At 35.0% G+C, this 26,019-nt stretch overlaps 1 protein-coding gene across 1 annotated transcript in view; it reads left to right on the top strand.

Moving 5' to 3' along the window:
- The window catches only part of LOC141342462 (catenin delta-2), a 72,023-nt gene that overhangs the window by 1,372 nt on the left and 44,632 nt on the right, over positions 1–26,019 (top strand). The window contains exons 3-5 of the mRNA XM_073846909.1: positions 246–267; positions 343–475; positions 11,652–11,865. Coding sequence (XP_073703010.1) covers positions 246–267; positions 343–475; positions 11,652–11,865 — 369 coding nt within the window. The remainder of the gene's footprint in view (positions 1–245; positions 268–342; positions 476–11,651; positions 11,866–26,019) is intronic.

The following is a 26,019-nucleotide window of genomic DNA, read 5'->3' as shown; positions in this document are numbered from 1 at the left end:
ACCAATCTTTCTGTCAAAATTCCTCAACATCATTGAAAATTATCAAATCTAGTTGTTCTCACTGGAAGAAACACTTTCACATACACACAGGCATTCACAATTGTAAACTCCTACCTCTTCTGCAAGCCCACTGTTTCAGAACAATAACGCAATAATGGAAACCATTTTCCCTGTAACAGTTTCTGGAAAGACATTTATTTCACTTTAACCTCCATGTGTTAGAGATGTTCTCGGTAATGGTGCAGGTCTGCCAGCTTACAGCATACAGTATAGGTCCTATTTCACCACCTACTGTACAACAGAAGTGTGAAACTCACTTTTCTACTCTCTCTTTTTCCACAGGGAGTTCGGTTGGCGAGATCCTGAATTACCTGAAGTCATTCAGATGCTGCAGCACCAGTTTCCCTCAGTTCAGTCCAACGCAGCCGCATATTTGCAACATCTATGCTTTGGAGACAACAAGATTAAAGCTGAGGTAAATCTAAATTTATATCACTTGTAATGATCATGTACCTGACTATCAAAGGCACATTTGTAGGCAAAATCTGTTTAGAAAGCTTTTTTGTGGCCTTGGAGAAGGTAATTAGTGTTGAAAGTACAATCTGAATGCTGAATTTTCCGTATCTTCTGGCAATTTTTTTTTTACATCGCTGTGGAATACCTACTGAAAGATTTTTATTGATACATGTTGTTCCTTGAAATTAACTCTTGTACATACCTTTGACAAATAATTCACCCCTTCAATGAAATTTGATGCCAGGTCTCTGAAGGTAGATTTCCTAGCAGTAAGTTTTCACAATTATGAAGAGTGCCTTGGATTGCTCCAGTAATTAAGCACTAATAGCACAGCCAAACAATACATGGAAAGCTGCATATTGACAGCCGTTCTCCACGCAGCAGCTCTATAATTGTATCCCAGAGGCTTAAGAGAGGCTTGGAGGACAAGGAAATTAAATTTGGAGAATAAATCTGCAGGAGCAAAACAGCAACAGAGGGAGAGACGAGCTAGCCGACAAACTTTTAAATGATATTTAATGAAAAAAAAAAAAAAAAACAAACAAACAGTGAGAGCCAAATTAGTTTATCCAGCGATGAGCTCCACTTCAAACCAGCATTTTTCTCCATCTGAAAAATGTCTTATTTATTAAGAAAAGACACTAAATGAATCCCCCTGCTTTCTTTGATCCGCCCGTTCATCAATTTCACCACACACAGAAATGAACTTGTTTCATGTTGTTCTCATAAAACATTTGGAGGAATGTTCAATCATAACTTGATTGATTAGATTTGGGCCTATATATTCAGTTTCTCTGGTGTGCTGTTTTGTTTTCTTGGAAATAAGCCAAAAATTGGCATATTATTTTCATCGGTGGTTCTCAATTGTTTTTTTCTCTCTCTCTCTCTTACTATGAACAACTAGTTATGAAGTGCATTTGCAAGAAAAGCAACATGTGCCAAACCTTCCCAAATGTAATTAGAGTCGTTTATAAATCTGTTGCCAAACAAAACACAAGCTTTAAGATCTCCCGGCAGTTTTTTAACCAAATGACAGCTTTATGGTTTAATGTTTGAGATAGGGGTAGGGTTGGGAACCGAACTTGGTGCCAAATTTTGTCGATACTACTGAGTACCGATTTACATTAAATGAAACGGTGAAAAATTTCGGTACCTGAAAATGCATCTGGGTGTGTAAGTTACAGAGAGGGAGAGAGAGACCCTGTGACGTGATGTCACCCCTGCAATTTTTTCAAGCACAACACAAAGGGCAAACCAAAATGTTCTGATTTGTGGTTAAATTTCTAGGGCCATTTGTTTTCCTCGAAAATACAGACGCAACCGTGGAGTCCATTCATAAAAATGGAATTCACTTTATAGTGCAGAATGCCGCAAGTAGGACTGTCACTTAATTCGAATCGCTTTGGACTAGTGTCTATGAATATTGAAATGCAAAAAGACGGTTTTAAATATGAATCTTGCATGTTCCGCTAGTCTCTGTATGTATGAATGGCGGAGACGTGGTTTTGTTTACTACACAAATACTAAAGCAAGTGTGATTTTCAGCCTTTGCGTCTCATTATATGACGACATGAACTTATCTTCAGAGCTGCTGTGAGAGTCACTTCATGAGAATTTTACCATTTCATTTGAGAAAATTCGAATCATGTTTTCCCGGGAAAACTGCACTGTGCAGTAACAGTGTCGCAAATTCAACTTGGCTCCCGAGTAAAGCTGTTTTGAGCTCGGATAAGTTTGTTTGCTTTGCGGACTGAGCTGATAAACGGTCTGCGCTGTGCAGCCAAAACGTAATGTGGTTTAGTTTCGCTTTTGTTTCATTTGTCGTTAGATGTTTCTCATATGCCCCAAAAATGGCAGCTCTTATGAGTTAAACAACGCAGTGTTTTCGCCAATGTCTTGCAATTCTGACTTTTTTTTCTCAGAGTTGAGACATAAACTCGCAATTGCAAGTCAGAATAGTAAAATATAAACTCGCAATTAATTTTTTTTTTTTTTTAGAATTGTTTGATATTGCAACATAAACTTGCAATTCTGAGAAATAAAGTCAGAACTGCTGGATATTAACTCACAATTCAGTTTTTTTTTCAGAATTTCGAGCTTGTATTTCGAATTTGCAACGTTTTAATTGTGACATGCAATTGCAAGTTAAGTCAGAATTGTGAGATGAATTGTGTGAAAGAATTGTCTTTACTCTCTGAAAATTGGACTTTAAAACTCCCAATTATGAGTTTATCTCACACAATTTTTGAGAAAAATCTGAATTGCAGAAAAAAAGTCGCAATTCTGAGAAATAAAGTCGCATTACCGAGAAATAAATTCAGAACTGCTAGATATAAACTTAATTGCACATTTAAAGATTTATTTTTTGGCCTTTATTATGATAGGACAGATCAGATAGGACAGGAAGCGAAGTGGGAGAGAGATGGGGGGTGGGATCGGGAAAGGTCCTCGAGTCGGGATTCGAACACGGGACGCCCGGAGCGCAACAGCGCTATATGTCGGCGCGCTAACCACACGCCTATCGGCGCCGACTTAATTGCACATTTATATCTTGATATATCTTTTTTTTTATCATATCAGTCTTTTTTACCCTAAAAATTTGACTTTATAACTTAAAAATGCAAGTTTATATCACACAATTCTGAGAAAAATCTAAATTGCAGAGACATAAATTTGCAATTCTGAGAAATAATTCCAAGAAATAGTTAGAACTGCTAGATGTAAGCTCACAAGACTTTTTTTTCCCAGAATTGTGAGTTTGTCTTGAAATTTTTAGTGGTGAAACAAAATTGCGAGATGTGAGATGTGAATGTAAACTCGCAGTTCTAAAAACATATTAGACTTTATCAAATTAAAATTAAAATTAGACTTTATATCTCACAGTTGTGAGTTTATAACACAATTCTGAGAAAAATCTGAAAGAAAAAAGGTCAGAATTGTGAGAGACAAACTTGTTTTTATCTCACAATTCTGACTTTATTTCTCACAATTGTGTTTATATCAGTAACAGTATATGGTTAATCTACATGTGTTCTTTAAGCTATTCAAGGTACACTTCCCTCCAAAAGTTTGGAAACACCTCTGGCAAAGTGTGGTTTTGGACGATATCAGCATAGTGTGAATCATCTTTGGGCAATCCTTCAGGAGGCTTAGAGTAATACAGTATATCAATTCGATGTTTGAATAAACTAACAGCTTGGATTCCCAGATTATGCAGAGCTGTAATAGCTGCTAATGGTGGATTTTTGATTAATCAAAAATGTAAGTTTTTTCAATGTATAAACTGTTTATGTAATAAGATATGTTTTCGTAGTTTGTGTTGTCCCTTATCAGTGCAAAATTATCACAAATTAAAAAAGGATTCATGCCAATATTGTCCAAAACCCCACTTTTCTAGGGTGTTTCCAAACTTTTGGAGGGCAGCGTATTTTCATATGGATAATGTCTTTTTATGTTGCAATGTTAATCAACGTAGCCTTTATCGCTATATAAAATAATATAAAATAAGAATCACTTCTTAGATGGAAGTTATTTCAAACAGTCGATCAACGCTGTAATGCAAGTTTGGAGTAAAGCAAAGTTACGAATTTACACCAAAATAATTTAGATTTTGATTGGATACGCATCTATAAATTAAACTAGAATGTTAACAGTGAACTAAGATGTTTCTCATTGCTTTTAAAAGTATGTGAGCCTATTTGCTTTGCATTTTGCTATGTATTTAGCATGTAGTTCGTAACCCAATCAAAACGGACCTGCAGCCCACTTTTAGGTCGTGACCCACCAGTTGAGACCCACTGCTCTGTTTCATCCCACAGTCATCATATCTGAGTTCTTTAAAAAGGTCACTTATTCATGGTTCATGGATTTAACACATCCGGTACATTATTATGCAACTCATTGGATTACGCAACAAGATGTGTTAGTGCAATGTATTCTACATTTGTAATTCATTATATCCTGAGGTTTTCTACAATGTTTCTGCAGCCTCATTCTCAGTTAAGTGCAGTTTCCTTTTCAAAAGTTTAATACAGTACCAGCAGTAGATGTCCAAACCTGATCATCATCTGTCCATCTGAAATGACATCGCAAGGACTGCAGAAACAGACCAACTGATGAATTATGCAAGATAGCATTGAGGGTATCTAAATGATACACATTGGTACCGGACCAGCAGTATGTGTGTGTGGTTGTTTGGTAAAGCGGTACAGTTAATTATATGTGACAGTACTGCAGCAGATGGTGCCGAAGCCCTGAACAAGTCATTTCACCCCTGCCATTATTTTTCCTCGACATACATATACATAAATGCTTTCACATTATAGAGTGGATAGTGAAAAATGACACTAGTCAACATCACAATGGTTTCGGGCTTGGTAATGGCTTTTTTCTATTTTTCCCTTACCTTTTTTTGCACAATATAGCAGTCAGACTACAACGAGTGATTTATTTGAAGGCTTTTTAGTGTATCAAAACCATACAGTATGACCAGTCCAACCAATTCCGAACCAATGACTCTTATGAGCTCTTTTTACCAACTCAAACACATATGCTTACAATGTTATATATTGTATGTAAAGGATCGTTCATCTGGAAATGAAAAATGTGTCGTCATTTACTCACCCTCATGTTGTGGAACACAAAATAAGGTATTTTGAAGGATATTAGTAACCAGACAGTTTTTGTTAGCTTTAACATTGATGTTGAGTATGAAAAGAGACATTCAGATAATAAATACCTTTTATGTTCCACAGATGAAAGAAAGTCATAAAGGTTTTGGAATAAAATAGGGGTATAGTAAATAGTAAATGATGACAAAGTGTTCATTTTTAGGTAAATCATCTCTTTAAGCTTGAGATCAGTGTACAGATACTGATTGATTGACATAGTAACTTTTGAATCACTGAAATGAGATTTGTTTGATCATTTGATTTACTAAAAAATAACTGCCTGTATGGTTTTGATTCCCTAAAAAGAACCAGCTCATAAAAATGATTTGTTTGATAATCATTTGGACTGTTGACATTGTATGTATTGATTCAGTAAAAAGAACCAACTCTTAAGAATAATTTATTTAATAGTCAGTTGGACTGGTCACACTGTATGGTTTCAATTCACTGAAAAGAACTGACTCATAAAAATTGTTTGTTTGATAATCATTTGGACTGTTCACATTGCATAGTTTTTATTCACTAAAAAGAATCGACTTTTAAGATTAATTTATTCGGTAATCTGTTTGACTGGTTGGACTGCATGGTTTTGATTCACTAAAAACAACTGCTCATAAAACTAATTAGTTTAATAATCATTTGGACTGTTTGCATTGTATGGTTTTAATTCCCTGAAAAGGACTGAATCATAAAAATCATTTGGACCGTTCCCATTGTATAGTTTTGATTCACTAAAAAGAGCCGACTCATCACTTAATCAGTTGGATTGAGATTGATGATTGGGAATCATCATGTTTTACAGTTTTGATTTACTGAAAAGAAAAAAATGGACTCATAAAAATCATTTGTTTAATAATCATTTGGAATGTTCACATTGTATAGTTTTAATTTACTAAAAAAGAAACAACTCTTATAAATCATTTATTCAGGAATCAGTTGGACTGGTCGAACTGTATGGTTTTAATTAATTGAAAAGGACTAACTTAACTAAAAAATAATTTGGACTGTTCCCATTGTATAGTTTTGATTCACTAAAAAGAACGACTCATAAGAATCATTTATTCGTGAATCAGTTGGATTGGTCACACTGTATAGTTTTGATTCACTAAAAAGAACGACTCATAAGAATCATTTATTCGTGAATCAGTTGGATTGGTCACACTGTATAGTTTTGATTCACTTAAAAGAACGACTCATAAGAATCATTTATTCGTGAATCAGTTGGATTGGTCACACTGTATAGTTTTGATTCACTAGAAGTATGTCACTGGTTTGATGATCATTTAGACCCATCAGTTGTATGGTTTTGATTCACTGAAAAGAACCTGCTCATAAAAATTATTTGTTTGATAATCATTTGGACTGTTCCCATTGTGTGTTTGGTTCACTAAAAAGAACTGATTCTTAAGATTCATTTATTTGGTAATCAGTTGGACTGTTCATGCTGTACAGTTCTGATTCACTGAAAAGAACCACTCATAAAAATAGTTTGTTTGATTATCATTTGGACTGTTACCACTGACTTTTGTGATTCACTAAAAAGAGACGATTCATAAGATTCATATATTTGGAAATCAGCTGGACTGGTCATGCTGTATAGTTTTGATCCACTAAAATGAACCGACTCATAAGAATCATTAGTTTTGATTCACTGAAAAGAACTGAATCAAAAAAATTATTTGTTTAATAATCATTTGGACTGTTCGTATTGTATAACTTTGATTCACTTAAAAAACAGACTCATAAGAATCATTTATTCAGGAATCATTTGGACTGGTCACACTGTATAGTGTTGATTCACTGAATAGAACTAAATAATAAAAATCACTTGATTTACACTCATTTTGACTGTTCACATTGTATAGATTTGATTCATTAAAAGAGGGAACTCTTAAGAATCATTTATTCTGGAATCAGTTGGACTGGTCACACTGTATGATTTTAATTCACTAAAAAGAACTGTCTCATAAACATAATTTGTTTAATAATCATTTGGACTGTTTGCATTGTATAGTTTTGAGAACTGACTCACTGGTAACACTGACTCAATAGTAAAAATAACTCACTGGTTTGATGATCATTTAGACCCACCAGTTGGTCTTGCTTCACTAAAAAGAACTGCTCATACGAGTCAATTTTTCATGAATTAGACTGCTCTTGTCGATAAATCTTTGTGCGTTGCTGATTGTGTTTTAAAATAGTGCATGAAATACTGTCAAGAGTGTTTTATTGCAGTAGCCTGTCCTTAATTGCTCATCCGAACGTCATTTTCTCGAAATACATCACATTACGGAAGTCAAACGGGTAGTGAAGGCAGTTTCATATTGACATTTTTAAAGATAGATGTAAATGAACTTTAGCCAGACAGGAACTAGCGCACACACCGAAGCAGACGCGGATGGGAAAGGAGAACGGCTATCAGATGACAGAGCAGTATCTCCCGCAGCAGAGGTGAGGAGAATACTGATTAGCCCAGCATTTCAGCCAGACAGACCGAGCTCTGATGTTTATGGTCTTCCTGCTGAACTAGTGGCCAAGTGCAAAGGCAGCTCTTTCTCGTCTTCAACTGGCCACTATTTATAGCAGGTGGCTCCAGCAAAGCTCCCCAGGTCCGTCTCTTGTGCAGCCCGCCTCTGGCTAAAGTTCAGCTTTATCAGCCCTTTTTGGAGGGAAAGTCTAATCCGTCAATATCCATTTGCACGTGCGCTCTAGAGTCAAGAGCAAGCACTTCCGTCCTGTCCGCTCATGCCTCTAAATGAATATCTCAGCGTCTCCACTGCTGCAATTAATTTCTCTGAGTTCTTTGCTTCTCAAACAAAGTGACCGCCATTGGTTCACCAGCACAGTGTCGTCTTGATAGAACTTGCCAGAAAACATCCTCAGTTTTATCCTCTGTTGTTTGTCACTTCCAAACATCTGTTGCTTCCAAACAGATGATCGTGATAATTAATTGTACTTCCTCTATATGATGTTTTGTGTACTGGGACTGTGTTTTCAGAAGTGCGAATCTCACCGCATGAATGAAACGAAGGCTTTTGTGTGGTGACACACATGTCTGTCTGCCTCTCGGGATGAGCCGTGTCTTTGTTTTTCTGTCAGGTGTGGTTTGAATATTCATGGCATACATGCAGTACAACCCGAAAACAGGAAGAAACAGGATGAGAAGTACCCTTATGGAATGGACTACAAGATCTCTTCTCACCTTTAGACAAAGCCACACAAAGAAACGGGGTTGTAATCTCCATTGGAGTGAGTGGCGATGTGAAGCCAGAGCGCTGATCTGTAGTGACGTACTGTAGTGAAGCACATCTGCCAGGGCTGCTCCGGCACTCATCTAAAGCTAATGCAGCAGGGTATTGTGTGTGCCAGTTGGCAGCGGGACAGGAAATTGGAAATTCATAGTGCAATCACTTGATGAATCTGGAGATAGACACAGGTGTGACTTTCTCTTAATAATTTAGCCCTGATGGTTTTATGTCAAATCGTTCAAAACGCTTTTGGCTTGCTGTTTGTAATGGATCAAACTACAACAAATTAAGCTGCCTAATAATATCCAAGGAACATACTGTGATTTTTATTGACTAATGTCTTATTATTTATTTGCTTTTATTCTATTCCAAAACTGTATGATGTTATTTTGGACTACTTTTATGGTCATTTTTTTTTATTTACTTTTTGGACATTGGCTGTTAAAATCACCATCCACTTTCATTTTTACATACTATTAGAGTATTAATTATTATTTCAAATACGTGTGAGTGAATAATAATTGTGAGTTATTAAATCAGAATTCTGAGAAAAAAAGCCAGCTCAGAATTGCAATATAAACTAGAAATAAATTAGAAATAAATAGAAATAAATTCGCAATTCTGACTTTATTTCTCTGAATTGCGACTTTATTGCGATATAAACTTTAACTTTAAATGAACTCATAAATCATGACTTTTTTCTCATATAAACTTGCAATTATGAGTTATAAAGTAAGAATTGCGAAATAAACTCACCATTCTGAGAAATAAAGTCGCAATTCTGAGAAATTCTGACTTAAAATCTCGCAATTGTGTTATAAACTGATCAAAATCAGAATTGTGTGATATAAACTCACCATTCTGAGAAAGAAAGTTGCAATTCATAGAAAAAAAAGTCAGAATTGCGAGATATAAACTCGCAAAACAGACTTTCTTTTCCCAGAATTGCTTGATATGAGCTTGCAATTGCGAGTTATAGTCAGAATTGTGAGATACAAGCTCGCATATAAACTCCATTCTAAGAAATAAAGTCACAATTCAGAGAAATAAAGTCAGAATTGCAAGATACTAGCTTGCAAATTTGACTTTTTTTGAGAATTGCGTAATATAAACTCATAATTGCAAGTTATAAACTTAAAATTGCGATATAAACTCTCCATTCTGAGAAATAAAGTCACAATTCTAAGTCAGAATTCAGATATAAACTTACAATTGCTAGTTATAAAGTCAGAGTTGTGAGATATAAACTCGTAAATCTGACTTTTTTCTCAGAATAGCATGATATAAACTTTCAGTTGCAAGTTAGAAAGTCAGAATTGCAATATAAACTCACCGTTCTGAGAAAAGAAGTCGCAATTCTGAGAAATAAAGTCAGAATTTTGAGATATAAACTTGTAAATCTGACCTTTTTTTTCAGAATTGCATGATATGAGCTCACAATTGCGAGTTATAAAGTCAGAATTGCGTAATATAAACTCATAATTGCAAGTTACTGTATAAACTTAAAATTGCGATATAAACTGTCCATTCTGAGAAATGAAGTCACAATTCTAAGTCAGAATTCAGATATAAACTTACAATTGCGAGTTATAAAGTCAGAATTGTGAGATATAAACTCGTAAATCTGACTTTTTTCTCAGAATAGCATGATATAAACTTTCAGTTCCAAGTTAGAAAGTCAGAATTGCAATATAAACTCACCGTTCTGAGAAAAGAAGTCGCAATTCTGGGAAATGAAGTCAGAATTTTGAGATATACACTTGTAAATCTGACCTTTTTTTCAGAATTGCATGATATGAGCTCACAATCGCGAGTTATAAAGTCAGAATTGCGGGATACAAGCTTGCATATAAACTCTTCATTTTGAGAAATAAAGTGTCAATTCTGAGAAATAAAGTCCAAATTGCAAGTTATAAAGTCTGAATTGCATGATACAAGCTCGCAAATCTGACTCTTTTCTTAGAATTGCATGATATAAGCGTGCAATTACAAGTTATAAAGTCAAAATTGTAATATAAACTCTCCATTCTGAGAAATAAAGTCACAATTGCGAGTTATAAAGTCATGAGATATGAGTTATGAGATATAAACTCGTAAATTTGACTTTTTTCTCAGAATGGCTTGATATAAACTTGCAATTGCAAGTTAGAAAGTCAGAATTGCAATATAAACTCGTCGTTCTGAGAAATAAAGTCACAATTCTGAGAAATTCTGACTTTATAACACGCAATTACAAGTTTATATCTCACAACTCTGAAAAAAAAGTCAGAATTGAGAGTTAAAAAGTCGCAATAACTTTTTTTTATTATTATTCAGTTAGAGCGGAAACGGGGTTCCATAGAAAACAGCAGCTCAGGCATTTTGCCAAATATCAAGTCATACAGTTTAAAATGACAAGAAGATCAGAAAAATAATGGCAGCATGTTCATTTGTGAGGTAAAAATGCCACCGGCTATCAAGATGAGAAGGCTGCGGTGAGTTGATGTCAATTAGTGTTGTTTTTCCGTCGCGTTCAATAGCACATGTTTTTTGTTGTGGTCTCACATCCTCAAATGAACTTGGCTGGCTTTAATTGACTTTAGTGTAGAACAGCAAAGCTGTGTAGATAGAGATTTACTCACACCTCTCAGTCTGTTTAGCTGACTGAAGAGTGAGTCATTCTCCGGCTCCTTTTAGTATTGATTTTTCAAATACACTGGTTATGGATTCAGTGCCTCCTATTTGTTCATTTATCCACCGAATGATCTCATGGGCTGACACTAAGCTGTCTTGGTATGACTTAACACTGAATTCAGACTTTTTATTTTTCATTTTTTCATTTATATGAGGCAGCACTGCTGAATGTCAGAAGGGAAAGGTCAACGTTTTAAATGTCTTCCAGAGAGTTGAGACCAAGGCCGTCATGTTCTCACTAACCAATAATTCTTGATTAGATCAATTGAAGTTGCATTCAGATCAGGAGTTCAAGTTCAAAATGAGATTATGTGTGAATTATCAAAGCCCCTTTCAGCTCACAGGTGCCTCAAGTGGACAAAAACTATATTATTATATGAGATTTATTTATTTGAACATTGTTCTTGTCATATGTTACATTAAATCTGACTTTACCAGGTCATTAGATGCCTTCACGTAGATTTTATTGTTCCAAACCCAGACTTTAAGTCTTAAATATGAAAATGCACATTACCCACAAACTCTATCTTTCTGTTTCTCTCAGATACGGAGGCAGGGAGGTATTCAGTTGTTGGTGGACCTGTTGGATCACAGAATGGCTGAAGTACACAGAAGCGCCTGCGGTGCCCTGAGGAACCTCGTTTACGGCAAAGCCAATGATGATAATAAAATCGCTCTGAAAAACTGCGGTGGGATTCCTGCACTGGTCCGACTGCTGCGTAAGACCTCTGATGTGGAAGTCAGAGAACTGGTCACAGGTAAGAACTTTTGCTGGCTTTGATATGCCTCTTTTTTCAGTTTGAGTTTTATTATCCACCTTATTTGCGCCATAAGAGTGGGTGCAGCCATTTGTAAATTTTATGGGTCTGGCTTCCCGTCTCATCCATGTCCAGCTACTTTTACAAAACAGCTATTTTTGCTGCTTGATATTGAAAATTAGTGTGTCTTGTCATATTATTGTAATGTATTATCTTAATTATGAACACACTGGTTTGTAATGCAAGCTGTTTTACCAATTAATCTAGCTCTGTCACTGTTTCTCCTGGTGTACCTCAAGGATCTGTTCTAGGTCCATTTCTGTTTCTTATCATTATGCTTCCTCTTGGTCAGATCATTCAACTATATGGTCTTGTTTTGCTGGTTAATATTGCAAATTAGTGTGTCTTACCATATTATTGTAATGTATTATCTTAATTATGAACACACTGGTTTGTAGTACAAACAGTTTTACCATTAAATCTAGCTCTGTCACTGTTTCTCATGGTGTACCTCAAGGATCTGTGCTAGCTCCATTCCTGTTTCTTATCTTTATGCATCCTCTAGGTCAGACCATTCAACTTTATTGTCTCGTTTTGTAGGTTGATATTGCAAATTAGTGTGTCTTACCATATTATTTTAATGTATTATCTTAATTATGAACGCACTGGCTTGTAGTGCAAACAGTTTTGGTAATTTTAGTAGTTTTAGTAATTAATTACTAGTTTCAGACTCTAAAACATGATGAGTAATGGAAATCTTCGCACTCTAAACCAGTGCAGTCACGGAGTTAAGTTCAAATAGGTTTTGATGTTAGCAGGAGTGACATTTTCTTTTAATTACAAGTACAGAAACCCCAAACTTGCTTGTCTAGTGATCTGTTTCAAAGTGAGAACTCATCTGAAATGCTTGCTTGTGGGTATATTAATTATTTTCTTTTATTACTTAGAGAACAGTGGAGGGATGCTTGAATATTAGATGACTTTATTTCTGTAGTACTTCAATATTTCCAGACTATCCTGACAGGAAACGTCATTGGTATATATACAGTTGAAGTCAAAAGTTTACATACACCTTGCAGAATCTGCAAAATGTTAATTATTTTACCAAAATAAGAGGGATCATACAAAAGCATGTTATTTTGTATTTAGTACTGACCTGAATAAGACATTTCACATAAAAGATGTTTACATACAGTCCACAAAAAAAAAGTCTAATTTATAAAAATGACCCCGTTCAACAGTTTACATACACTTGATTCTTAATACTGTGTTCTTACCTGTATGATCTGTGTTTTTTTGTTTGTTTACTGATAGTTAATAGAGTCCCTTGTTTGTCCTGAACAGTTAAACTGCCTGCTGTTCTTCTGAAAAATCCTTCAGGTCCCACAAATTCTTTGGTTTTTCAGCTTTTTGTGTATTTGAACCCTTTCCAACAATGACTATATGATTTTGAAAACCATCTTTTTTGAATTTGAAGATCAGGGTAAATTTCACTTATTTTGTCTTCTGGGAAACAAGTATCTTCTGTAGCTTCTGAAGGGCAGTACTAAATGAAAGTATGATATTAAGGCAAAATAAGAAAAATGTAGACATCTTCATTCTGTTCAGAAGTTTTCACCCCCGGCTCTTAATGCATTGTATTTCCTTCTGACACATCAGTGAGCGTTTAAACCTTCAGTAATAGTTGCATATGAGTCCCTCAGTTGTTCTCAGTGTGAAAAGATGAATCTCAAAATGATACAGTCATTGTTGGAAAGGGTTTCAATTCACAAAAAAGCTGAAAAACCAAAGAATTTGTGGGACCTGAAGGATTTTTCTGAAGAACAGCAGGCAGTTTAACTGTTCAGGACACTGAACAACTGTGAGTAAACAAAAAAAAAAAAAAAAAAACCAGCGGTGCATCATTCAGGTACCAACACAGTATTAAGAATCAAGTGTATGTAAACTTTTTGAATGGGGTAATTTTAATAAATTCAACTATAATTTCTTCTTGTGGACTATATGTAAACATCTTTTATGTGAAATATCTTATTCAGGTCAGCACTAAATAAAAAATAGCATGCATTTTGTATGATCCCGTTTATTTTTTTAAAATAATTAACATTTTCCAGAATCTGCAAGGTGTATGTAAACTTTTGACTATTGTGTGTGATGTGCACTACAACTTTTCTTCCTTTAATTTAACAATTATATTTTTTTTACTTCACCTTTTAGCGATGAGGTACGGAAAGAGATATTTTCAGCAAAATAAATCACCTGTCCCCAAAAAAACACATCCCCAAAGGCTTTGCATTCCCAAACATGTTTTTAAATTGTTTCTGTAACGGAATGGATAGACTTTGGAACGAAGCCACTCTGGAAATGCCTGCTACGCGCTGAATTCAGATTAACATATAAATTAAAAGCATTGCACACGGGGCACTTAGAGAGACTTCCTGTCACAAATTAATCAGCAAGCTGGAAGCCTCAAGGTCTTCGGCTGCCCAGAGGATTCTCAGCCTCTCAATCTCAAGCAAAGCAGCGCATCTGAGTCATGCTTTGCCTGCCTGTTTGACTCTGCAGAAATGTGCAGAAAAGTAGATGTAGCCATATGGACCCAGTTGGACCCTGATGGTCAGGTGTCCTGTCAGCCTGCTGCCAGCGTCTGCTTCGCTTCAAAGGCCAGTGAGGCTTATGCAAGGCTTTTCCCAGAATGGGAACACCGAGGGTGAAAGACAGAGAGACTCTGGACAATTCTTTCCATCTTGGAATATGTTCAGAGACAGGTTGAAAAACAATCCATTCAGTACTCCTTGTCTGTCTGCTATTGGTACAAGCTTTTCAGTGGCTTCATAACTTCATATCTCTCGGACAGGCAACAGTTCATTAGCATTTATCTCACTCTGTCACTGTTTCTTGTGGTGTACCGCAAGGATCCTTACAAGCCCAATTCTGTTTTTCTTCTTCTTTCTTCCACTTCCTGCATACAGAAGTATGGATGACTGAAAACATCTTAAAACTAAATGTGACCCTGGACCACAAAACCAGTCATAAGGGTCACTTTTTTGGAACTGGAATCTGAAAGTTGGAATCTGAATAAAAAAGCTTTCCATTGATGTATGGTTTGTTAGGATAGTACAGTATTTGGTCGAGATGCAATTATTTGAAAATCTGGAATCTGAGTGTGCAAAAAATCGCCTTTAATTTGTTCAAATGAAGTTCTTAACAATGCATATTACTAATCATTCCAGCATATAACTTTAGCATAGTATTGCAGTTTGTGTTGAGTGGGTGCTGATAAATGTTTTATGAGAGAAGAATTGTGAAGCTTTTAAACCTTGACTCATCTTTTATCGTGCATTCTCAAACACAATAAGCTGCTGTACACCACATTTTGACATATAGTTTTCCTAAAGGAAGTGCTTGGAGGCTCTGCAGAGTCAACGTAAAAGAAAAATAGATGAGTGTTTGCCTTCGTGAGCATGAGCTTGTGTGCATGTTCTTTTATGAATCGCATGACTATGGAGAACAGATGGAATATTGGTCTGCATGAACAGTAAGTTCGCGAGAAACCCAGACAACAGAGCATCCCCTGAGAAACTTTCTGAATCCTTTGGCAGCGGGAGGTGTTTGAATTGCACTACGCAGTGTGATAGTATGCTCAAATTAGGGAGGATTCTTGCTTAGTTAGTCTAATTCCACTCAGCGTCTGCTTTTTGTCTCTTGATGCATTGCTCTAACATACGGCCCTGTTCCAAATAGTGCACTTAAAGTAGAATGAGAGACTTTTGTTTAACCATATTTGATCCATTCACACTATCTTTCAAACGTTTTCAGGTCAGAAAGATTTCTTAATGTTTATGAAAGTAGTCTCTTATGCTCACCAAGGCTGCATTTATTTAATTACCAGGGTTCAAGCACTGTAAAACATCTAAGCACATATGAAAAAGACATTATTTAGCAAGTCTGTAACCACCTAAATCAATGATTTAAAAATCCAGGTAGTTTGCATTAGAAAAATTATGTTTTTTATCGTTTATTTTGCCAGCTGTGGTCCGATCTCCTTTAAACTTTGCATGCTTGTTTAGAATCACCTGTTGCATATGCTCACCAGCATATGTGAAGTTTTGAGGTTCCATTTAGGCTTTATAGGGTTTTGGGTAAATTTGGACATGCCCCTTTTCTAAACGACCCGCTTATAGCTTTTAACATTTTAACTTTTTTGATAATTATTGACCTAGAGAGTCTAGAGAATTGTACTGCAGTGTTTTTTTTTTTTTTTTTTTTTCAGATTGAGCTAAAAACCTAGGACTAGATTGCAGAAGTAGGCTTTTTATATCTTCTCGATCATTCTTCTATCAGTTCTATCATATGACACAAATATTGTGTGTATGTGTGAAAAAACATTTTTCACAGACCTTTGGGGCTGTGAGTCAACAGGCCCACAGAGTTCCGGCCATGTTGTCCTTTTAGACACTTGTGGCACTTTGGACCAAGACCGTGCACACCGATTTTCATGTTGATAGGACAAATAGTTGCATAGTTATAGCCATTTTTATGTTTTTTTTCCCTCTTATAGTGCCACCAAGTAGCCAAGCTCCACACTTTTTTACTGTGACCTCAGATTAAGCTCTTACATAAATTTTCTGAGTTTGGCGAAGATATCTCAATCCGTTCAGGAGTAATAGCCATTTTACTAAAAGTGGCCCTGCCTCGAACGTTTTGGCGTCCCTTTGCGACGGTGAGTCAAAAGTTCAACTTTTGTTTTATAATTATTGATATTCACTCTCCAGAGAATCTTTCTGTACTGGTTTGGTTCCGATCGGGTGAAAAACCTAGGACTAGTTTGCAAAAGTAGGTTTTTCAAAAAATGCGAAATACCCGAAAATTTTGTCAGGCTCACAATCGAATCTGAGGCATCCATTTGCTACTGATGTTTAGGAGTTATGAGCAATTTCATACCTCATCACTATAATTTCTTTTCAACTGAAGAAAGACATAAACCTCTTGAATGACATGGAGGTGAGTAAATGATCAGGGAATTTTTATTCTGGAAGTGAACTAATTCTTTTAAAACACTGTAAGTAATGATGCACCATTACATTGGAGAAATTCAGCTATTTACAGTCAGTCATGCAGTCAAGAAAAGATGTCTGTGGGATTTTTTGCTCCTACAGTGAGAGACCCTGGTGAAATGAAGCAGTCTAAATCTAGGCCTGTGTTCTGCTGGCATGAGATTTGATCTTGGTCAATGTCACCACTGGCGACAATTATGTCCTTGTAGTGCTCTAGCATTGAGCCTTCCTCTCTTTCTCTTACTTTCTTTCTCTCTCATGCTCCCTCATGAGAAGCGGTCTCTGATTAGATACTCTCTCAGTTCAGCAATCAAGGTTGTTCTTCCCTTTCAGAATGCATGCTTTTTTTCCCAAAGACTTTAGAAAGTGAAAGTCAAGAAGAAAATGAGCCACGAAAGACTGCTAGATGTAGCTCACACTGTCATAAACACACACGGAATAGAGGGTTTGCACTTGCGTCATGGTTTGGTCAGTTCGGATGCGTGGCCATTTTGGAGATACTCAGATGTTAACAACAGCATGGATTGCACGGCTACTACTGAAAACGTTGTTCTGCTAATTTTTTTCTGTCTAAACCAGGGGAAAACACGTGTTGAAGCTTCTCAATCATATACAGTAGAAAGACTTAGTAAGCAGGAAGGGGCGCAATATTTTGACAAACTAAAGTTGAGAGGTGGTTAAGATACGTACAAGCAGTATTAATTAAGGTATTAGCCTAATATTTCACCTGACTGTAAATAATAAGAACAAACACGAATGTTGTCAAGATTCTTGCCCTGGAAATCCGGGTTCAGTTTGGCCAACCACAAATGCCTTTTGTTCCTCAGACGTTTTTTCCACTCTTCTCATTGATTTGTTATAACTTTTGGCAGTCTGTAGTACTCCAAATGTTTTTCCCGGTCTGTACAATTAGTACAGCCCAAACATGACAATTATTGACCATTTTCAGCAGCAATAATCAGCAAAATATGCAAGTTTCAGTCGGTTCAGTGGCGCTGTTTACGTTCAGTGCAGCCAATATGGCCGATTGATGACACATCAGGAAAACACTCTATAACCACAATACACACAATATCCACCTTTTTTAAAACAGGTCCCACAAATTCTTTGTGAAAATGTTTTTCAGCATTTTTGTGTATTTGAACCCTTTCCAACAATTGTATGATTTTGACTGTATAAATGACTGTATGATTTTGTAATCCATCTTTTCACACTGAGGACAACTGAGGGTCTCATATGCAACTATTACAGAAGGTTTTAAACGCTCACTGATGCTCCAGAAGGAAAAACCATGAATTAAAAGCTGGGGGATGAAAACTTTTGAACAGAATAGAGATCTGTACATTTTTCTTATTTTGCCTAAATATCATATTTTTTTCATTTAGTACTGCCCTTCAGAGGCTACAAAAGAGTTACATGTTTCCCAGAAGAAAAAATATGTGAAATTTACCGATCTTTAAAGTCCAAAAGTTTTCACCCCCTGGTTCTCAGTGCATCATGTTTCCTTCTGAAGCATTAGTGAGCGTTTGAATCTTCTGTAATAGTTGCATATGAGTCCCTCAGTTGTTCTCAGTTTGAAAAGTTGGATCTCAGAATCATACAATTATTGTTGGAAAGGGTTCAAATACACAATAAGTGCTGAAAAACCAAGGAATTTGTGGGACCTGAAAGATTTTTCTAAAGAACCGCAGGTAGTTTAACTGTTCAGGACAGCTATCACTTAAACAAAACAAAGCTGTGGATCATTCAGGTAACAACACAGTATTAAGAAACAAGGGGGTGTAAACTTTTGAACGGGGTCATTTTTATAAATTCAACTATTATTTTCTCTTGTGAACTATATGTAAACATCTTTTATGTGAAATGTCTTATTCAGGTCAGTACTAAATAAACAATGATATGAATTTTCTCTCTTGAATCCCTCGTATTTTGGTAAAATAGTTAACATTTTGCAGATTCTGATATACCTTTTATACCTTTTTTTCTGAGAATATACAGCAGTTGTCGAGCTCAAGGTGTGAATCTTATTTCTCTTCCAGGTGGGTTATTACTAATAACCTCTGTGACGTAAATGTGAATTTTTATATAAAGCTACTCTGCTTGACATGCCCACCTTAGTTTAGAAATCCTAAGGTTGCCCTTCTAAGGCTTGTGGTGAAAAGGTGAGGTGTTCATCAGAATGAAAAGTTTTTCTCCACCACATGCAATCAGCCACAGCCGGTCCTCCTGGGCCCTGGAATTAAAGGCTAACGGTTGATGTGTGTGTGTGTGTGTGTGTGTGTGTGTGTGTGTGTGTGTGTGTGTGTGTGTGTGTGTGTGTGTGTGTGTGTGTGTGTGTGTGTGTTTGAGAGCAAAAAGCTGGCAAGGTCAACGTCATCAACTATTCAACCGCCACCTCTTCATACTGACTCATAAAAGTGCGTAGTTTCCTTAGGGAGGGAGGCAGCAAGAGAGAGAGAGAGAGAGAGAGAGAGAATGGGGTATAGAAGGAGAGGAAAAGTGAAGATAAGCAAATGGGAGAAATAGAAGTTTGGTCTGACTCATTTCGTCTGTCCTTTGTAGAGATGATGGACAGTGGGAAGGAGCGGCTGGATAGATGTTGAAGGTTGGCTCCGTTCTAATAGGTTGCATACGTGTTCTGATATTCGTCATCATCGCTGTTTTTAGAGTTTGCCCTCCTTTCTGACATCTGCTAATTTTTTCGTAGCGCTGAGTGACATAAAGTGGCTTTTAGCAGGAAGCTCTTCACATTACAGGCAATGGCAGAGCCCCTGTAAGGCCGTTCATTCAGTACAGCAGGAGGTGAGATTAAGCTAAACTTCTGTGTATGTGCTTGCGAGGCTGTCTAAATCTCAGTCATTATCTCTCTCACCTCTTTTGAATCTGTGATTCACAGTCCATTTTTTATGGACTTATTAATTAATAACAAAATATTGGCACTGAATTCATAACCATAAAGTTGATTTAAACATTTTATGTTTAAATCACAATTATATATTTTTATATTATTCATTTTTGTAATCTCACAAATGTAATTTAAAGTAATTAATTAATTAGTTTTATGTATTTTTTTTCTGAATACCTAGCAGTTAGCCACATTTTTATGCATTATGTTTTATTTTATTTTTTATTTTTTGCTGAATACCTAGCAGTCACATTTTTATGCAATATTTTATTATATTGTATTATTGTATTAAATGTATTTTTTATTTTTTATTTTATTATATCATTTTATTTTTTGCTGAATACCTAGCAATTAGTTACATTTTTATTTTATTTTATTTTATTTTATTTTATTATTATTTGTTGCTGAATACCTAGCAGTTAGTGACATTTTTGTTTTATTTTTTGTTTTATTTTATTTTATTTTATTTTTTGCTGAATACCTAGCAGTCACATTTTATGCAATATTTTATTATATTTATTTTCTGCTGATTGTCTAGCAGTTAGCCATATTTTAATGTATTTTTTATTTTATTATATCATTTTATTTTTTGCTGAATACCTAGCAATTAGTTACATTTTATTTTATTTTATTTTATTTTGTTTTATTTTATTTTATTTTATTTGTTGCTGAATACCTAGCAGTTAGTCATATTTTTGTGCACTATTTTATTGCACAGTATTTTATAAAATTTATTTTCTGCTGATTGTCTAGCAGTTAGCCACATTTTAATGTATTTTTTATTTTACTTTATTATATTATTTTATTTTTTTACTAAATTAACTATTTTATTTTATTTTATTTTATTTTATTTGTTGCTGAATACCCAGCAGTTAGTCAAATTTTTATGTATGTATTATTTTATTTTAATTTTATGTTTTGGCTGATACCTATCAGTTAGCCGAATTTGTATGTATTTTTTTAATTTAATTTAATTTTACTTCATTACATTAGTTTATTTTTTACTAAATACCTGACAGTAGCCACATTTTTATTTTGTTTTATTTTATTTTTTGCTGAATACAAAGCAATTAGTCACATTTTTATTTTATTTTATTTTATTTATTTATTTATTTATTTATTTATTTTTGTTGTTGTTGCTGAATACCTAGCAGTTAGTCACATTTTTATGTATTTTTTAAATTTTATTTTACTTCATTATATTAGTTTATTTTTTGCTAAATACCTAGCAGTTAGTTACATTTTATGTATGTATTATTTTAGTTTATTTTTTGCTGAATACCTAGCAGCAAATTTTTTATTTTTATTTTATTTTATTTTATTTTATTTTTTATTATAAACCTAGTGGTTAGCCACATTTTGTGTATTTTTTCTTATTTTATTTAATTTTATCAAATTTTTTTGCTATATACTATGAGTTAGCCACATTTTTATGTTTTTTTCTTTTTCATTTTACTTATTTATTTATTAATATTTTATTTTTGCTGAATACCTAGCAGTTAGTCACATATTATTCATGACATATTCTTCTACAGATGCCACAACACTTTTTTAAGTATTGAACTACTCGAACTACTCTACCAATGAATTCTGAAGACCAAGGTCAGTCGCAATTATATATAAGCATAAGCATTATAATATATATATATACTGATTTTCATTAACTTTTTTTTTTTGCTTTACATCAAAGGTTGTGATTTCATCTCAGAGCTATTGGCTTTTTTTTAAAATCCCTTTAGAGAAAATAAATTGAAAAAATACTTTCAGACCCAAGGCCGGAGAAAAGTGGGTGATCACTGCTGTGCTTTGTTAAACCTCTTGAAATTCTGCATTTAAACACTAGTATTTTTGCTCATGTAGTCACTTTGTCTAAAAGCTTCTGCTAAATAAATAACTATAATGTACATTTTCAAAATGTATAAACTTTCACAGAAGTCAATCAAGTCATCAACCTTTCCCTTGAATGTTTATAAAATATTTCCTCTACTTTGATAATGTTTCCAGCAACAAAGAGATTAATGCGTAGTTATGCATCTGCGGAAATAATGTAAAGTGAATCTAATAAAACAGGAGCATGCTAAAAGCACGCATCTATTTTAACTACTTTGCTGTTTTCTGATTAGAGCATAATTGTTGTGCTTGGCTATATTTGTGTTTTTATATTAGCATGGAAAATGTTCGAAAAATATATTTCTCTTCATACAGCTGCTAGACATTAGAATATTCTAGAGCTTTAGGATGAGATTAGAGATATCCTCTGCGATGCAGCATCTGTCAGGATAAATTAGTGCCTCAGACAGTGAGCTCTCTCAGGTGAGATATTGATGAGCTCAGAATTGGCTAATTAGCAACATGCATGGCTAAATTGGTTATTTCTCATTTGCAGGATGTTTTAGTATTGACTGCTTGAAATTGACCTCCTTCAACCTTAATAAGAGTTTCTTCTTGTTGCAACTTGAAATAAGCTGTTGATCGATGGTGTAAGTGGCCTGAATTTTTGTTACCGCTTGTCATGGTATAGTAAGGGTCCTTGAACCTGATGGAGCAGCAACTACCTTTTATTTGAGGTCCCCATGAAATTGAAAATTGACGGGGTTTTTTTTAGTTTTAATATGAAAGTGTTAGCCTTAAAGGATTAGTTCACCTCAAGAATGAGTAATTACTTATAATGTTCTCACCCTAAGGTCATCCAAGATGTTCATGTCTTACTTTTTTCATTTGAAAAGAAAATTAAAGTTTTTGAGGAAAATGTTCCAGGATTTTGCTTCATATAGTGCACTTCAGTGGGGATCAGTAGGTTGAAGGTCCAAATTGCAGTTTCAATGCAGCTTCAAAGGGCTCTACACGGTCCCAGCCAAGAAATAAAGGTCTTATCTGGCAAAAAAATCATTTTCTAAAAAAAAAAAAAAAATGCAGATTTATAGACATTTTAACCACAAATAGTCAAATGGCATTACAAAAAGAGGTAAAACAAGATTATATTCTCTCAAAAGAAAATTTGGTTTTATTTTTTTTTTTAGCTTGTTGACATTTTTACAGACTCGAATATTCTGAGCCACTAGAAAATATACAATTCTAATTTCAACATTATTTCTTCTTCAGACATTGTTCTTTAAATAAAATAAGTATCAGCTGTACACAAAGTGACCAACATTTGGTTTTCAACCATTTAAAATGGGTAACATTCAACAATCTGGACATGGAGCCTCATTGAGATTCCCATATATCTGGGACTGAACGATGCAGGGTTTTGAAAATTAAGATTCTAAAAGAAAAGTTTATGAAGAACTAGAATCTAAAATCATATTGCAATATCTTTAATACTTATTGAGTTATAGACACGCAAACTTTAACGAAAAAAAATGTTTATGACACTCAGACTGGTATGTTTAATGCAGTTGTCTTGACAGAAATAAACGAGATACATCTCCAGTTTTAACATTATTTGTTCTTTAGACATTCCTCTTTAACCTCCTGGGGGTCGAAAGGGACACTGGCGAGGCCAGTTGCATGTTTTAAAGAGACGAGCAAAAAGAACCTAAAATGCTCTGTCATTTCTGATCGTACATATAAGAGTAATACATCATTTAAATCTGTATAGGGTCTACTTTTATTTGTGTACACTCAAAATATCAGCAAAACATTATGCTTTTGCAAAACAAAGAAAATAAACAGGGTTCACATTCAGCAGTCTCAGTCTCCAAACATATCTTTTTGAAATGCGTCTTTTAAATTAACTGAAACTCGGCTATTACATGACACACACACGTTATTGACATGCCTATCGAAACTTCTTCAGGGCCCCAAAACACCCTCGGACCCCAGAGGGTTAAAATAAAAGAAAAATCATATTTTTTTTAAACTGACCCACATTTGGTTTTTGACCACTGAAGATGTGTACGTTTTAACGATTTACTCCTGGAGCCATATTGAAGTTCCAGTATCACTGGAACCAGATCTCATAGGGCTTAAAAAATAAAGATGCCAAAAGGAAAGTTTGTTAAGACCCAATATCTAAAAGGGCATTCAAATATAATTAATTCTTGAGTTACAGGCATGCAAACTTTGGAGAAAAACTTGAAAAATGCTGTTTTCCCCATTTTTGAATGGCCACCATTGGCACATAATGCAGCAAAGATTGCTAAAGTCAACATATTTTACTAATATAACTACCAATCTCTATACAACAATAAGATAATGATGCTGCCATCTTTCAATGGTGATTTAAAGTCAGTAAAAGTGGGATATAAATCTTATTTATTGTCTTGCGTACCACAATGCTACAATGTGAATAAATGGTTACATAACATGCTTTTTCAGTCGTCAGACAATCTTTTTTAAAACGCCATTTTAAAGCAAAAATGCACCAGTGTAAACATAGCCCTTATATCTACACTTTTAAAAATAAAGGTTCTCAAAGGGTGTTTTTACAGTGATGCCATAGAAGAACCATTTTTGGTTCCCAAACGTGATTACGTAATGCGTGAAGTCGTACTTGCTTTACTAGAAAAGACCCTTATTCTTTGGCTGGGATCGTGTAGAGCCCTTTGAAGCTGCATTGAAACTGCAATTTGGACTTTAAACCCATTGGCACCCATTGAAATCCACTATATGGAGAAAAATCCTGTAATGTTTTCCTCAAAAACCTTCATTTCTTTTCGACTGGAGAAAGAAAAACATGAACATCTTGGATTCTGGACCCTCAAGTTCCACCTGTATTAGTTTCTGTCGTCTGTTGAACACAAATGAACATATTTTGAAGACAGTTGGAAACCAAAGAGTTCATGTTAGGCATTGACCTCCTCTTTCTTGACTCTCTTTAATGTAAATATCTTAGTGTGAACTTTTACACTCTAGTATACTGTATGTACATTAAATTACATCCTATGAAATGTGTGTTTGACTTGATCTTTTCCGTGCGACTAACACCATGGTGACGGAAGGAAATTTAATGCTGTCTGCAGGTCGTGAGATGTTTGCTTACAAACTGACGAAGCCTTTAGTTGTGTTGATATAGTTAGTCAACTGTAGAATTGTATGAATTTTGTCTTTGGCCTCTGGAGGAAGAGACGCAGTAATTGGCATGTTTGAAAGTCTAATTAGGTGCATTGTTTCTTGTCAAAAACATGAAAATTAGTGGCTTTTCTTACCAGTAATAAAGGACATGGCTGTGTAGTCACAATCACAGCATGAATATGGGTGGTTGATCTCTGCTAGTTAAAGACAGACCTCCCACACAAATATATGCGAATATACAGTTTTAGCTTCACTTTTTATCCTTCAGATCTTTCAACATACTGCAGCCGCCATCGAACTGCATACATTACATGTTGGAAACAAAAGGTCTTGACTGAACAAATGTTTTGATTGTCTCTGCCACTGTCATTTTCAATTCCTAAACAAAAATTAAAATGCTAATGACTTCTTAATCATTTATATTTGACTGTCTGAGGCAAATATGACGTTTCTGTAAGAATGGCTTTCAGAAATCTCTAATAGCTGCAGTGATAACGATAACAGGGACGTGTCTAGGCATGTTTTTAAAGGTTTAATTCACCCAAAAATGAAAATTTCTTATGGGTCTTATAGGTTGGGAACAACATGAAGGTGAGTAATTAATGACAGAATTTTCATTTTTGGGTGCAGTATCCTTTTAATAACTGTCTGTAACAGTTAGCCTTGTTACTTTAATATCAGCCGACTAAGAAATTCTGTTTGATGTAGCATGTTTGATCTACAGTAGTTGTGAATTACATCTAGTAAATCATATCGCATAAGTCCTCCCTCTGAGTCTTGGCGAAGCTGTGAAGGAGTTTGGTAAAATGCTGTTAGACCGCCATTGTAATGTGAGACCGCAGGCTCTATAGCTTGTCAAATTATGTTTTTTCCTCCGGTGTTCAGCTCTACATTTTTGTGGGTCTCTGAGTCTGTGTGAGATGTTGTCAAAACCTGTCGTAGGCTAGCTCAAGCACAGATTTGACAATGTTCTAAGAATTTTTTACCCCCTGAAATAGTAATAATAGAAAAGCATTATTTCTTGTGCAATGCTGCAGTCACTTTCAAACAGGGGCCTCGAAATATACACCATTTAAATGTTGAAGGAACAGTTCACCCAAAAATGAAAATGTACTAAAAATACTCACCCTCAGGCTGCCCAAGAAGAAAATTAGTTTATTTCTTCATCAGAACAGATTT

The sequence above is a fragment of the Garra rufa genome, chromosome 9 (genome assembly GCF_049309525.1).
Source record: "Garra rufa chromosome 9, GarRuf1.0, whole genome shotgun sequence".
Lineage (NCBI taxonomy): Eukaryota > Metazoa > Chordata > Actinopteri > Cypriniformes > Cyprinidae > Garra > Garra rufa.
This window is presented reverse-complemented; position numbering and strand designations above follow the sequence as displayed.